This window comes from Scyliorhinus canicula, unplaced genomic scaffold, assembly GCF_902713615.1.
Source record: "Scyliorhinus canicula unplaced genomic scaffold, sScyCan1.1, whole genome shotgun sequence".
Classification (NCBI taxonomy): Eukaryota; Metazoa; Chordata; class Chondrichthyes; order Carcharhiniformes; family Scyliorhinidae; genus Scyliorhinus; species Scyliorhinus canicula.
Window position 1 is genome coordinate 454,248 of NW_024055728.1, and position 15,906 is coordinate 470,153.

At 42.7% G+C, this 15,906-nt stretch overlaps 1 protein-coding gene and 1 long non-coding RNA gene across 2 annotated transcripts in view; both read right to left on the reverse strand.

Moving 5' to 3' along the window:
* Nucleotides 1–6,733: 6,733 nt before the first annotated feature.
* On the reverse strand, nt 6,734–9,137 carry LOC119960742. Its single transcript, XR_005459509.1, has 3 exons — nt 9,058–9,137; nt 7,768–7,887; nt 6,734–6,875 (listed from the first exon to the last, which is right to left on the reverse strand). It is a non-coding gene; the product is annotated as an uncharacterized LOC119960742 (long non-coding RNA).
* A 3,328-nt stretch (nt 9,138–12,465) lies between these two features.
* LOC119960725 (deleted in malignant brain tumors 1 protein-like) overlaps nt 12,466–15,906 on the reverse strand; it is a 50,266-nt gene continuing 46,825 nt past the window's right edge. Inside the window, exons 5-7 of the mRNA XM_038788342.1 lie at nt 14,836–15,153; nt 14,066–14,383; nt 12,466–12,533 (exon numbers count right to left, since the gene is read on the reverse strand). Of these exons, the coding sequence (XP_038644270.1) occupies nt 12,466–12,533; nt 14,066–14,383; nt 14,836–15,153 (704 nt within the window). The remainder of the gene's footprint in view (nt 12,534–14,065; nt 14,384–14,835; nt 15,154–15,906) is intronic.

The window sequence follows — 15,906 nt, forward strand, 5'->3', positions numbered from 1 at the left end:
TGTTTTAATCCATTATAAATATTGACAACCAGACACTTTGCTTTGCGTCTGCAGACACCAATAGGCCGCCCAAGGTAAGGATTTGTGAGTATCCTGTGATATCTGTGATATGGCGTGTATTTTCAAGGACAAACATTACAATTTATTGTTCACTGCTATTGATGTGGATGACCTCGGATTGAATGATTACTACACACTCAATGAGTTGTTTTTGTCTTATACACTGAACCATAAACGTCCCATAGCCCATCGTTTTACGTGCGTTAAATCTAGCCCCGTCTCATCCCAACTCGATAACAGCTGATGATCTGGATCTGTTAATTAGAATAAGGCATCATATTTCTGTTTGGGGGCAGCACGGTTGGCACAGTGGTTAGCATTGCAGCCTACGGCGCTGAGGATCCGTGTTCGAATCCCGGCTCTAGGTCACTGTCCGTGAGGAGTTTGCACATTCTCCCAGTGTCTGCGTGGGTTTCACCCCCACAACCCAAATAATGTGCAGGATAGGTGGATTGGCCACATTAAATTGCCCCTTAATTGGGAAAAATAATTGATACTCTAAATTTATATATTTTTTAATATTTCTGTGTGCGATTTCTCACACGAACAATGAGCGTGCTATGTTTGTTCTCTATCACCTGGCTTGGATATTAGTGGGTAACAACCAGCCGTAGCTGGTGAACTCATGACTGATTCATCAAATGACTGTAGCGCTCTGTTTGTGGTGCCTTCACAGTCTCCAATTTTGGTCTATCATTATTCCTTTGTATTATAGAATTCCTGCAGTGCCGTTCGTCCCACCGAGTCTGCACCGGCAGGCTTGGAAATAGCACCCGAGGAGAGAGCACCCTACTTGAGCCCACCTCGTAACTCTGTAATCCAATCTAACCTTTTGGTAACGTTCGGGGTCAATTTAGCATGCCCAATGCACCTAACCTGCACCTTTCTCAACTGTGGAAAAGACGAGAACCCGGAGAGAAACTGCAAACCACACAGTCACCGGAGACCTGAATTGAAGACTGGTCCCCGGGCCAGTAATGTACTCATGGGAGCTGTGATAACAATGCTGCCAACGTGCCGGATGATGAGCTAACTGTATTTCCCCCAGCCTGTTTGTGATGACCCCTTGTTTGATCAGTTCCGTGTGTATAATTAACCTCATCGCCGATCAGCTAGGTATATGAGATTGCTCCCTTGGGAAATGTCGACTTGCGGGGATGTGATCTTTCAGCCTTGCTTGATTCCCCTCCATTTAAATAAGAACACTTCGTCCTTATTGTTTTTAGAATTTCCTCTAACGGGAAGGTTTGATGAATTGCTGCTGAGCAGATGATCCGCATTGTTGCCTCTGGGAGTATGCTTTGCATGTGATGAGCGCCAAGAGAGGTGCGCTGCCGAATAGTTTGAACATTCATTGGACCTTCTATGTTTTTATTATTAGCTCCAGTATCTGATTTGACTGATTACTGTTTATTACATTCGTAGGGCTTTAGTTAACCGGAATTCTGACATAATCATAGGCAAAGTGAATGATCAATAGCGCTTTTGAAGTTGGGAGTATTGTTTTTCACTCCAATGAATTTGAGATAATGTATTTCTTATAGCTATGGCGGTTTTACACGATGGAAAGATTCACTTATATCAACATCAAATTATGTTCACTAAATCTGAGACTATGATGTAGAACTGCAGAGATTATGATTGATGTGATGACCTGGAAAAGTAAGGTTTAATGATGGATGTTTCTTTTTCGATAGTAGGACAGGAGGAGATGTCACTGATTTGAAACAACATTTTGTATTAATGTGTTTAGCCGCCATTAGTCTGCAGCAGGCTGTGGTCATTCAGTAGAGCGCGGTGTTGGAAGTCATAATACATGGAAAACAAATATTTATTGCTGGTTCAAACCAATCTTCACCACAAGTGAAATCAAGAAAAAAAAGTGGTTACAAAATTAAGTTCGAATAAACACCATTAATTCATGTCAGCTCGAGAAACAAATACTTTTTTTAGATTCACTCATGCAAAGCAGCTTTACAATGGACAGTGGAATACTCAATTTCAAGTTTAAAACTTCCAAACTGAACATCCAGGAGTATTCAAAAATTAGGAAGTACAGACAATAAGAAAAATGAGTTGGAGGGGGAATTGTTTGTGAAGGAGAAAACCAGTCCAATAGTGAGTAACAATATATATACTCCAGGAATCCTGATTTGGAAGTTGCACGGTGGAGGTTAGAATAGCAAGGTGCACAGAATTCTTTCGAGTGTTGCCTTCCGGCCCCTAAACAGCATTTGGGGTGAAAGCGAAGCTATTATATAAGAAATCAGTGAATAATTCAACACATCTAAGATTGTAATCATTGGTCACTTTAATTTACAGCGATTGGGGAAATCTAATCAGCATTGGAACAGGGGAGGGGGAATTACTGAAGTGTTTACCAAGTGATTTTATAGACCAAAATGTTGGTGAATCAACCCGCTAACTGACTATTCATGTCGGTGAATCAACCCGCTAACTGACTATTCCAGACTGGGCTCTGTGCAATGGGAAACGATTAATTAACAATCTAGTGCTGTGGGTTCCCTTGGCGGAGTATAACTCGAATGTGTTCCATGTATTCATTAAGATGGAGAGTGAAGTCGTGGAATCAGGAACTCGGATCCTGAATCTCAATGATGGCACATACGAGGATATTATTGACAAAGATAGATTGGGAAATCTTACTAAAATGGTTGATGGTAGACACACAATGGTTCAAGTTGAAAGCACGTCTGCCTGTATGGCAACAATTATTAATTCCTGTCTTGCGCAAAGAAAAGCAAAAGCAGACACGTGACTCAACATTGGCTCACTGAAGAAAGTATGGGTAATATTAAATCCAAAGCATATATATATATTATCGTCAGGGGAGTAAAATAACGAGCCTCAGGTTTGGGAACATTTAAATAAAAGAGGACGAATAAAGAATTCAATAAATGAGGGGAAACATGACCAAGAGAGGAAATGAGGATAACAGTAAATTTGCAGGTAACACAGAAATTGACTGAATCGGGTTCTGTGAATATGTGATGAGAAAATGCTTAAAGAGCAGTGTCGGTGCAGACAGAAGCAGTGGAAATTCTAATTATGAACGATGAAATGGCAAAAGAAATTACACCCTTTGCTTGTGTCATGGTAGCGAGATAATGGTCCAGTAAAGGAGCTGATCTGAAGAAAATCAGAGTTAGTAAGACACGGGTGTTTGGGATTCGTAGTGGGTAAAATGAACCCATCACCAGGGTCTAATAGTCTACACCCCAGTATATTACAGGAAATGGACCTGGAAATATTGGATGTATTGATGGCCATTTTCCAAATGTTTACAGACTTTGAATACAGATTAGAGTATGGCAAATGTAATCTCAGCAATTAAAAGGGAGGGAGAAGAAAGAAAAATATAATCACAGACCAGTTAGTCTGATATCAGAAGACGTAATGCTCGAGTCTATTATAAAATAAGTGATATGAGAGCACTTGGACAGGATGAACGTGATTGGACAAAACTACAATCGGTGTATGAAACGCAATTCATGCCTAACCACTGGATATGTTTGAGGATGGAACCACTAGCGAAGATAAGGCAGAGCCAGTGGATGTAATATATACGGGCATTCAGATTACATTGGGTAAAGTCCCTCATAAGTTTTTAGTGGCAAAATTAAAACAGCTGGATTATGGAATAATGTCTTTGACTGTTTTTTTTAAAATTTAGAGTACCTAATTCATTTTACCACTTAATGGGTAATTTAGCGGCGCCAATCCATTTACTGTGCACATCATTGTGATGTGTGGGCGAAATCCATGCAAAAACAGGGAGAATGTGCAAACTCCACACGGACAGTGACCCAGAGTCGAACCTGGGACAATGGCACTGTGAGGCAGCAATGCGAACCACTGCGCCACTGTGCTGTACCCGGGTAATGTTTTTGAATGGACAGAGACTTGGTTGACAGACAGGAAACAGGGTGGGAATAAATGTGCCTTTTCCGATTAGCAGGCAATGACAAGTGTGGTACCGCATGTGTCTTTGTTTGGGCCCCAGCTGTTCACGATGTATATAAATGACCTGTGTGGTGAGACAAAGTGTACCATTTCTAAGGTTTTTGACGGCACAAAATAAGGCGTAGATATGAGTTGTGAGTAAGATGCAAGGAGAATAAATGTTTGACACAAGTTCAGCAAGTTAGCAGAGAAGGCCATTCGCCCCATAGACTCTGCAACGACCATTTGAAAGAACACTCTGACAGGCTCAAACCCCGCCCCATCGTTGTAGCTCATCCTAAAAAACATCTTCGGAACCTGAGAGCACGCAGGCACGGGGGAAACGTTCAATACCACCTAAAGTGCACATCTTTAGAAGCACGCAGATGGAGCGGGGGGACATGCAAACTCCACACAGTTAGTCAACCAATGCTTGAATCGAGCATTCGTTCTGGCAGTGTGAGTGAGCCGTGCTAACTGTTGTGCTGGACTGCTCTTGTTGAGGAGTACAAAATTAGGGTACACAGTATCTGAGTACGTGGTAATTTAGGCCATACGCCTGTCACATGCCTGGTATGAGGAAAAATTGTTTCACTTAAAGGTTAGCGAAACTGCCGAGTTCTCAAAACGGGAATGTGGAATTGAGGGTCAGCCATGATCTTATTGAATAACTGAGCAGATGCAAAGGTCCGAATGGCGTCCTTCTGATCCCATTTTCTGTGTCCCTTTGAAATGTCAGTGAAACGCAGGTTCATTAAGACAACACGTCGTGAATCTCAGTATTCAACACATTCTTATTTGATATTTAATAAACTAAATCAGATCTTATATCGTGAAATGTCAGATTATTGTCATGGCCATTTTGTTGGAAATTTTTGGGTTATTTTCATTTGTTTAAAACTGAACATTCGCGCAGGTTAGATAGATAGACAGAGCAATACAGCACAGAACAGGCCCTTCGGCCGACGATGTTGTGCCGAACTTTTGTCGTTGGTCAATCATAGAATTTTGGACACTAAGGTCAATTTATCATGGCCAATCCACCTAACCTGCACATCTTTGGACCGAGGTACATAGAACATAGAACATAGAACAGTACAGCACAGAACAGGCCCTTCGGCCCTCGATGTTGTGCCGAGCAATGATCACCCTACTCAAACTCACGTATCCTCCCTATACCCGTATCCCAACAACCCCCCCCCCCCTTAACCTTACTTTTTAGGACACTATGGGCAATTTAGCATGGCCAATCCACCTAACCCGCACATCTTTGGACTGTGGGAGGAAACCGGAGCACCCGGAGGAAACCCACACACACACGGGGAGGACGTGCAGACTCCGCACAGACAGTGACCCAGCCGGGAATCGAACCTGGGACCCTGGAGCTGTGAAGCATTTATGCTAACCACCATGCTACCGTGCTGCCTCCCTAAGGTAGGTGAGCCTTTTTTCAGTGGTAGGGAAATTACTAGAGAGAATTCTTCGAGACAGGGTCTACTCCCATTTGGAAGCAAATTGTCGTATTAGTGAGAGCCAGCATGGTTTTGTGAAGGGGAGGTCGTTTCTCACTAACTTGATATATTTTTAACGAGGTCACAAAGATGATTGATGCAGGTAGGGTAGTGTATGTTGTCTATATGGATTTCAGGAAGACCTTTGATACGGTCCCTCATGGAAGACTGGTACAAAAGGTGAAGTCACATTGGATCACGGGTGAGCTGGCAAGATGGATAAAGAACTGGCTCGACCACAGAAGACAGAGAGTAGCAATGGATGGGTGTTTTTCTGATTGGAGGGCTGTGACTAGTGGTATTCCACAGGGATGTGCTGGGAACTTTGCTGTTTGTAGTATATATAAATGATGTGGAGGAAAATGTAACTGGTCTGATTAGTAATTTTGCAGACGACACAAGGATTGGTGGAATTGCGGATAGCGATGAGGACTGTCAGAGGATACAGCAGGATTTAGATTGTTTGTAGACGGGCGGAGAGCTGGCAGGTGGAGTTTTATCCGGAAAAATGTGAGGTGATGCATTTTGGAAGGTCTAATGCAGGTAAGGATTATACAGAGAATGGAAGAACCCTCAAGGGTATTGACAGTCAAAGACATCTTGGTGTACAGGTCCACAGGTCACTGCAAAGGGCAATATAGGTGGACAAGGTTGTCAATAAGGCATACGGCATATTTGCATTTAGTGGCCGGGGCATTGAGTATAAGCATTAGCAACTCATGTTGCAGCTGTATAGAACCTTATTTAGGCCACACGGAGAATGGTGTTCAATTCTGGTCGCCACACTACTAGAAGGATGTGGAGGCTTTAGAGAGGGAGCAGAAGAGATTTACCAGGATGTTGCCTGCTATGAAAGGCATTAGCTATGAGGAGCGGTTGAATCAACTCGGTTTATTCTCACTCGAACGTCGGAGGTTGAGGGGCGACCTGATAGACGTCTACATAATTATGAGAGGCATAGCCAGTGGATAGTCAGAGGCTTTTTCCCAGGGAAGAGGGGTGAATTACAAAGGGGCATAGTTTTAACGTGCGGGGGGCAAGGTTTAAGAGGAGATGAACGAGGCAAGTTTTTTGCACAGATGGTAGTGGGTGCCTGGAACTCGCTGCCGGAAGACGTGGTGGAAGCAGGGACGATAGTGACGTTTAAGGGGCATTTGACAAATCCATGAATCGAATGGGAATTGAGGGACACGGACCCAGGAAGTGTAGACAATTTTAATTTTGACGAGCAACATGATCGGCACAGACTTGAAGGGTCGAAGGGTCTGTCCCTGTACTGTACTTTTCTTTGTTCTTTGTTCATGCCTTGGGATGGTGTCTACTTGTGCTTCATCATTCAACCTGAAACGTGCAGAGAAACGGCCTTAAGGATAAAATCACTATGATTCAAACAAATCTTACAAGTTACATGTAAACATACTGGTATTTTCAACTGTTAGTTGAATAAAAGCCGGTTAATGGCAATACCCGTGGGTCTGAGTGCTGTCTACTGTGTGGAGAAAGAGAAGTTGGATTAATAATGGGATGACTGCGAGATAGATGGCCCTCCGGCGGTTTATGCATGGTAAAAGCCTGAGGGTGTGGAACTTGTCTGGTGTCAGAATGAAATAACATTGCTTTCCACCAGCATTGTTGTGTTGTCCCGCTGGGTTGCAACAGATGCGCCCTCAGGGTCAGGAGACTCAGAATGAGTACTGGAAGGATTTCCTGCTCGGTGTTTTACACTGAACAAGGATAAGCTTATTTGATGAATCAACTCATTATTTGCGAAATGTAATTGTGCCGAATGACAACAGAAACTGACATTAACGCGGTTCTGTGCCACATCCGGCTGGAATGGACTACATATACAGTAATCATTTATCGTCACAATTATGAAGTTAATGTGAAAAGCCATTCGTCGCCACATTCCGGCGCTTGTTCGGGTAAGCTGGTATGGGAATTGAACCAGGCCTTCTTCTGCATTGCTAACTAGCTATCTAACCCACTGAGCTAAACCAGCCCCTTACATGAAATTAATTGAAATGAAATGGAAATCGCTTATTGTTACAAGTAGGCTTCAAATGAAGTTACTGTGAGAAGCCCCCAGTCGCCACATTCCGGCGCATGTTCGGGGAGGCTGGTACGGGAACTCCCTGCAAACGACATGGTATGGGAATCCCCTGCACCCTCTCGCTTGCCCATTGCTGCCACATGGAACTCGGCTGTGGGACGCATCAAAGGCTTATCTCACCCAGAGTAGAGGCATCACCACCAGAAATTGTCAGCGTTGAAAGATCAGCAGCAGCGAGATCGAGAAGTAAGTGTCGGCGCCTGGAGTCAACAGTTTCTGCCTCAATGTCATCATCAACGTCTGTAAGCGAACAGAGAAGAGAATGGTGATTTTCAATGCAGCTAATTATACTTCTTGAATAATCAGGATGATTCCCTAGAATGGTAATCCACCAACAAAGAGAAAGGCAGAGAGTGGACTATTTTGGTCTGCAGGATCAGTGAGTTTATCGATTGGAAAATCATTGTGCCACGTCAACTTTGCATTTTTATTTTGTGGTTTATTGTCACTGGATTCCAATGAATGACGGTAACATTTTGAGAGCTGGTGGCAGAGCAGTGTCATAGAATAGAATTTACAGTGCAGAAGGAGGCCATTCGGCACCCTACCTGAGGTCAACACCTCCACCCTATCCCCATAACCCAGTAACCCCACCCAAAACTAAGGGCAATTTTGGTCACTAAGGGTTATTTATCATGTCCAATCCACCTAACTGCATATCGTTGGACTGTGGGAGGAAACCAGTGCACCCAGAGGAAACCGACGCACACACGGGGAGGAGGTGCAAACTCCACACACACAGAGACCCAAGGCGGATTCAAACCTGGGACCCTGGAGCTGTGAAGCGATTGTGCTCTCCACAATGCTACCGTGTCACAACACAAATAGTTCTCTAGAACCCCAGGGTCATCGGTACATACCCGTTTTCGATCACCCGATGGCACAGAGTGAAATTTGAATTAAATAAATAATAGAAATTTAATGTCCAATGTGTATTAAATAATCTGCTTCATTCCTGCCCCCTGTCCCATGAGGGAGAGCAATCAGCCACCTTGATCTGCTTTGCCGCACATGTGAATCTAGATTTAAATAATTCCGTTTAATCATGAATTCCCGCTAAAATTGTCAGGGCAGGCCCGTTCGGGATGGACAATAACATATGGTCGGGTCAGGGATAAATGAATGCAAGTCAAATAAATATCTGCGCCCACATTTCACTTCTCACTTCATGGGGGAAAACAACATGAATGGAATGTTTTATATCTCTGTACAACATTCAGCGATCTCTATGAAGTTCATTTCGTCATAAAGTATGTTTGCCGATTTGCTTATGTTAAATTAAAAACTTCTCCAGGATGTGGATCATTGCTCTTTGCGATATTTACATTCTTATTCTGGATTGAAAGTGTGAACATATCAACTAGAAATTAAGAATCCACCCATCGTGAACACTAGCCGATTGCCAGTTACCGTTTTCTGATTCAGAATCCGTGTCACCCAAACTGTGACTGGTGTAATATTCGATCTGATTCAGGGAGTCAGTGGAAGCAGAATCTGTTGAAGACAAATGACAATGGATTATAATTGTATATATAGATCACCTGGAAACACTTTAGTGGAAAACAACACAGATACATTGTGTTCCTTGGAGGAGAGATAACAATCATTTCACAGTGCCCATAGAATTCCCTGGTGTTTGTGAATAAACAAGATGTTGGGAACAGTCACAGTGGGCAATTCAGTGAGAAGAGGAAGATTCAGCAGCATCAGATCAGGACAACTGGAGATAAACAATACATTTAGCTGCAATCCTGCAGGATAACACATAGTGCATCCCAATTAGAAATGTAGTGTATTGTGTAACAGAAAAATATATATAATTTCAAATATAACCCATTATTACAATATCCGTTTGCAGGCTTTCATTCTCCAGAATCATATCCTGACCCCAACGATCTCCCTCACTTTTATTTTAGAGCACTTAAATGGTGACTGCGGAAAGAATTATCTCCGGTAAAATCAGAAGAATTTTTTCTTCTCACGTCAGTTATTCTGGAATGCGCCCGTGGAGCATCTTTGCAATTGGTTTGCACAAGCCCCTGTTAGTTTTTATTTGAATTTGATAACATTCAGACCAGAACCGTAGCCAAATCTCCAAATGCTACCTAACAGATATTGTTTGGTGGTTCTGCTTAACGTCTTTAAATCACAATCACATCAATCTCGAAATAAATGCTTACGTTTGTTTTAATTTTGATGGTGTCGTTATCTGTACCTATATATTTAGTGTTTAGTATATTTGTACACCGAAATCACTTTGTTCAACAATCCAATTAGATTTCTCTCCAGCATTATGTAACATCCAGATTATTATTGCCAAGATGTAAATCATTCAAAGTACGTATGTCGACATGCATTTGGTAATTGTACGTGAAGACTGCAAGTGTTTCATATTGCATCAACAAGGTGTGTGTTGTTCACTGGTTTAGATACATCAGGAAGCCATTGGGCTGAGGAAATGCAAATAAGAACAAACGCTCAGGTCGCTATTTACTAAGAAGTGGAACACAAAACACCCTTGCAGCAAAAATGGGCAGAAACAATCTTCACCAATTCCATTGTTCTTCTCGTTGTGTACAGAACACTGAAATGACGCTGTTGCATACGAGCACTTTCAATGGTGTTACAATTAAACTGTAACTTGTCCGGTGTATTGTGCATTTAAAATTGAAAATGCAAACCTGATGCACGGGTATGGATTGACTCCTTTCCAGGAGGGATATTGTCCATTTCTTCATAAATTGCCGGTTCCAAAGCTATTGGTGAAACACCGTCGCCAGTTACGACACCTGGTGGAATGAAAACGGAGCGTTTCATTTGTTGCATTGCACCGCCTTTAGTATTTGTGAATGAAAATAAAGAAAGTTTCAAAGCGACGATAATCAAGAGACCAAAACAGTTAACTTGAATGTGACGGTATGTTATTACATAATTTTGTCCTGCGTGTCTGAGACATGGAGATACAACGAGTTGGAGAGTTCGCGAGCAAGGGAGAGAGAAAGGGAGATACATTTCGTGTCTCGGCGAGTGAACCAGTGACTGCCTGTGGGTGTCTGAGATTGAGTGCCGGTGCGAGTTACTGTTTTGTGTGAGTGGGAGAGCGAGCTAGAGCGGGAGAGAAAGATAGACTGGCGTCGATGTCTCTGCAAGTGTGTGAGTGAGCACATATGTGTGTGAGGGAGCGACTGGCGATGTTTATGTCTATGTGCCTATTCGACAGGGAGAAGAAGAGAAAACAAGACACGAAGAGCGTGTGTGTATGTCCATCTGTGCAAGTAAGTCAGTGCGTGTGTGTGGGTGTGCGTGAGTGTGCGTGTGTGTGCGTGTCTTTATGTGAGTGTAACTGTATATGTTGCTATTTTTGTCATCGTGCGAGAGGGAAAGGGAGATAATCTGTTCCCGAGTGTCTGTTTGTGTGTGTGAGAGATAGATAGATAGATAGACAGGCAGACAGACAGATAGATAGATAGATAGATAGATAGATAGATAGATAGATAGATAGATAGATAGATAGATAGATAGATAGATAGATAGATAGATAGATAGATAGATAGATAGATAGATAGATAGATAGATAGATAGATAGATAGATAGATAGATAGATAGATAGATAGATAGATAGATATATAGATAGATAGATAGATAGATAGATAGATAGATAGATAGATAGATAGATAGATAGATAGATAGATAGATAGATAGATAGATAGATAGATAGATAGATAGATAGATAGATAGATAGATAGATAGATAGATAGATAGATAGATAGATAGATAGATAGATAGATAGATAGATAGATAGATAGATAGATAGATAGATAGATAGATAGATAGATAGATAGATAGATAGATAGATAGAAAGAGAGACAGGGAGAGGGAGGGAGACAGCGTTTCTGAGCGTTTATCTGTGTGTGAATGAACAGGTTTGAGGAAATAATACGATAATGTGTAACCAAGTAAATCTATGACTGCTTGTATATGTCTATGTGAGAGACAGTGTGAATTTCAGAGATAATATGAGCGTGTTGAAACGAGTATGTGTGACTTATTGTATGTGTGGAAGAGGGAATGAGTATGTTTTGGTGTGTGATAGAGTGTGAGTGAGAGGTAGTGTGCATGGGTATTTGTTGGTGTGTGTATACACATGAGCAAATTAGTGAGACAGCGTGTACGTCAGTGAGTCATTTCATAAGTGCATGAGAGTGAGTGCGAGCGTGTGTATTTGTGTTTGTTTTCAGGAGAGATGAGTTATGGACGTGTGTGCAAGTGAAACTGCATGTGTGAAAACAGTCTCTGTGTGTAAGAGGCCGGGTGAGTGTGCTTGTAGCAGTGTCTGTATGCGTGTGAGCGAGCATGAGGGACAAATATATAGATTTGGAGAGAGACCATTTGTACCATTAGACATGAATGAGTTAGTGAGTATGTGCATGTGTGTATATTCGTGCATGTGTGTGTATGCGTACATGAGTGAGTATATAACCAGGGGCTGGTTCAGCTCACTCAGCTAAATCGCTGGCTTTTAAAGCAGACCAAGCAGGCCAGCAGCACGGTTCGATTCCCGTACCAGCCTCCCCGGACAGGCGCCGGAATGTGGCGACTTGGGGCTTTTCACAGTAACTTCATTGAAGCCTACTCGTGACAATAAGCGATTTTCATTTCATTTTTGATATAGGGTACATGGGTGTGCGTACATGCGCACATATGTCTGTATATGCATACATGCATGTATATGTGGTACATGTATGTGCATATGCATACATGTGTCTGTGTGTTCGCGTACATATGTGTGTGTATAGGCGGAAATGAGCGTGGAGATCTCTAACTGTGCAGTTCGTTTTTTGTACCATTGAATGAGAGAGATGTGTTCTGAATGTGCACATATTTATCTGAATCCAAAGAGATGACATATAAGTAAAAATGACTTAATTTAATATTCGGGAAAGATCGATTGGTTCTGATTGACATGGAAATATATTGGAAGAGACATTGACAGAAACCGTGTCTGATCGCTGACGACAGCATCAGGTGTGAAACACGATTGAGGTGGTGATGTTGCCGAACGTGACACATCTGCGTGAGAACTAATTTGCCCTTTACTTCGATCGGCAGGTTGTTGCTGTTTGGGATATTAGTGCAATCATTGCGTTAGGATGCGGAATAATCATTGACTAATTCAGCAAATTACAAATAATTGTCATATTGCAGATATAGAACATAGACATAGAACATAGAGCGCAGAAGGAAACCATACGGTACATCGAGTCTGCACCGCCCACTTAAGCCCTCACACACCCTCCCCCCGTAACCTGGTAACCCCTCCTAACCTTTTTCAGTCAATAAGGGCTAGTTTTCATTGCCAATTCACCTCACCCGGACGTCTTTGGACTGTGGAAGGAAACCGGATGACCTGGAGGAAACCCACGCAGACACGGGGAGAACGTGCAGACTCCGCACAGACAGTGACCCAGCAGGGAATCTAACCTGGAACCCTGGCGCTGTGAAGCCACAGTGCTAATCACTTGTGCTACCGTGGTGTTGATGGATTCCGGTCAGGGAGCTCGAGGTTAGCAACCTTACCGACAACCTGCACTAGTGGAACGGATACACACGTATAAATGACTAATTGAATAAAGGAAGAAGAGTGATTAGAATCGGATCACAGGAGCCAGAACGGTTTACTGAAATTTTCTGATCCAAGGCAGGAGCATCTTATGTACGGGCAGATTAACTGCGAACTAGAATTTGCACATTTAGGCAACTGAGTCGACTACTGACGTGAACAAAACCAATGAACAAAACCAGATTGAGATTTTAAATCAGCTTCAAACAAGGAGAAGTGACAGTCTTTTCAAATGGCCAATGAACTGAAGGTTGGTCTGTATATGAATCAATATGCGAGCACCAGGATAACTGCGACCTCACCTTTTCTATTTGACTTCTTCCGCATTACCAGCTGCAGTGCCATCAACTCACAGATTAACAGGACTCCCAGGGTAATGCAGATCACTACCGGGGTGTAAGTGGTTTCTGCTTCCTGTCCTTAATGAAAGGTTAGAAGACGATTTAACACAGGGACGCCAACTGATATTCTTTAATGTTTCTAAAGATCTGAAGCCACACATATAATCTTAAGAAATTATCAACAACAAGAAAACATCAACAAGAAAAAATCAATACTAGTAGGATGCTAACGCAAATACGAAGGATATGTAAATACGTACCTGCAGCTGTGGGAGGCGATCTCTGCGGTAATTCTGGCCATGAGGAATGTATTATGCAAAAATAATGGACAACACGTTATGAATTTCCTTGAAATAAAACATGCGTTTTATTTTTCCGAAGACTTATATCAAACACCACAAATTCCAAGCCTCCCGTTCCGCAACAATGCCCACCATCCCTTGTGCCGTACCCTTACCAGAACAAATCACACTAGCATCTTCCTTGTGATGACAATCAGGTTGATTTGCGGCTGAGGATGGACAGTCAGAGAGGATGGATTCGCTTCCGGTGCACCTCACCTCATCGAGCCAGACAGCACCGTCACCCGTGCCGAACGCGGCCCCACCCGGAGCCTGTAGAGCCAGGCCACAATCCAGCTGCCTGCAGACAACATCAGCATCGGCCATATCCCAGGAGTCATCACATACAGTGTCCCAGGTGTTATTACACAATATCTCCACTCTCCCGGAACACCTGGTGTTACCTCCAACCAGCCGCACCTTCAGCCCGGAACCTGGTAAAGAGATCAGTTATTATTGTCCACATAATAAAAGCCAGGAATACAATTCAAACGAAGTAGATAAAATACAAAATTCCAAATACCTGTTTGATCAGTGCATTGCCGTGAACTGTGGGGCTCCGTCTCTATCACACTGGATTCTGTTGCGAAAAGAAACATGATGATTCTATTACATACCAATGTTTACAATGACATCCGAACATCGATCAATGTCTTTCCTGACCTGCTCAGAACTCTGGCAACACCAGGTTGTAGCCCAACAGGTTTATTTGGAATCACTTGTTTTCGGAGCGCAGCTACTTCATCAGGGAAGTCATCATCTCTCCCTGATGAAGGAGCAGCGCTCCGAGAGCTAGTGATTTAAAATTGGACTTTAACCAGGTGTTGCAAGACTTCGTACTGTTTCCAGTCCAGTCCCAGGCCGGTACTTTCACATAATTTTTTACCTGAACAGACAACACTTGCATCTTCTCGGTGATAACAGTTGTGTTGCCCCCAGGGGTTTGACTGACACTGCCATAGTGTTGACTCATGTGAACCACAGTCTATCTCATCGAGCCAAATCGGGCCGGATCCTTCACCGAATGAGCGAGCGTCATAGTTAATGGACATGTGGGGACCGCACTGTAACTGTTTGCAGATCACTTCAGCATCGCGCTTATCCACATTGTCAGAACACAATGTTCCCCAGATCCCATTGTAAAATATTTCCACTCTCCCCTCACAGCGATGCTTTCCATTCACCAGCCGAAGCTCTTTGTGCTCTATCAATTAAACACACACACACATGGAGTTAGATTGACTGGTGAATGTTGAACCTACATTGAGTCACACTATACGAATTGCAGTCGTTGTTTTTCAGCATTTGCTTTCATTACTTCATATCGGTAACAGCAAATGAGCTGAAATTTAATTATACAATCAAGAATGATCGGCACGAATCCCCTCAGCAAACCTTTGCACGACCTCCCGCCGTTGATCATTTGAAAACTTTGCAGGATGGTTAGCCGGGGAATGCAGCGAAGCTCGGCAGGATGATTATCAACATGATTTCGACCAGGCTCGACACTCTGATTTATCAATAGAACTTGTTGAAAAATGTTTACAAAACAATGGTAACTTCGGCGAGCAAAACATTGGACCTGGATTGTCCCTGTGGTCGCGAAAGTGTAACATTGACATCGAACATTTGGACCTTCAATCGGAAAAATTATGTCAAGCTGTAACCGAGGAAAGTGAGATGTGTATTCAATGCACAAATGCACAAAATACACAAAAAACAATAATACACACCAAAGGCCAAGTCAATTGTGATTTTTTTGTGGAGCTGTTAAAGATGCTTCATACTCATTGGAAAATAACAGTCGACATTTCGCAGAGCAAATGCATATTGTTATACAGAGGGATCTATAGCCCCCTCTCCGCCCAATTAGTGGAGTTAAATCTATGTTAAGTATGAAAACATTTTGCGCACTGCCCAGAGAATCCGATCAAATTAGTACTTAGAATGGGTAACC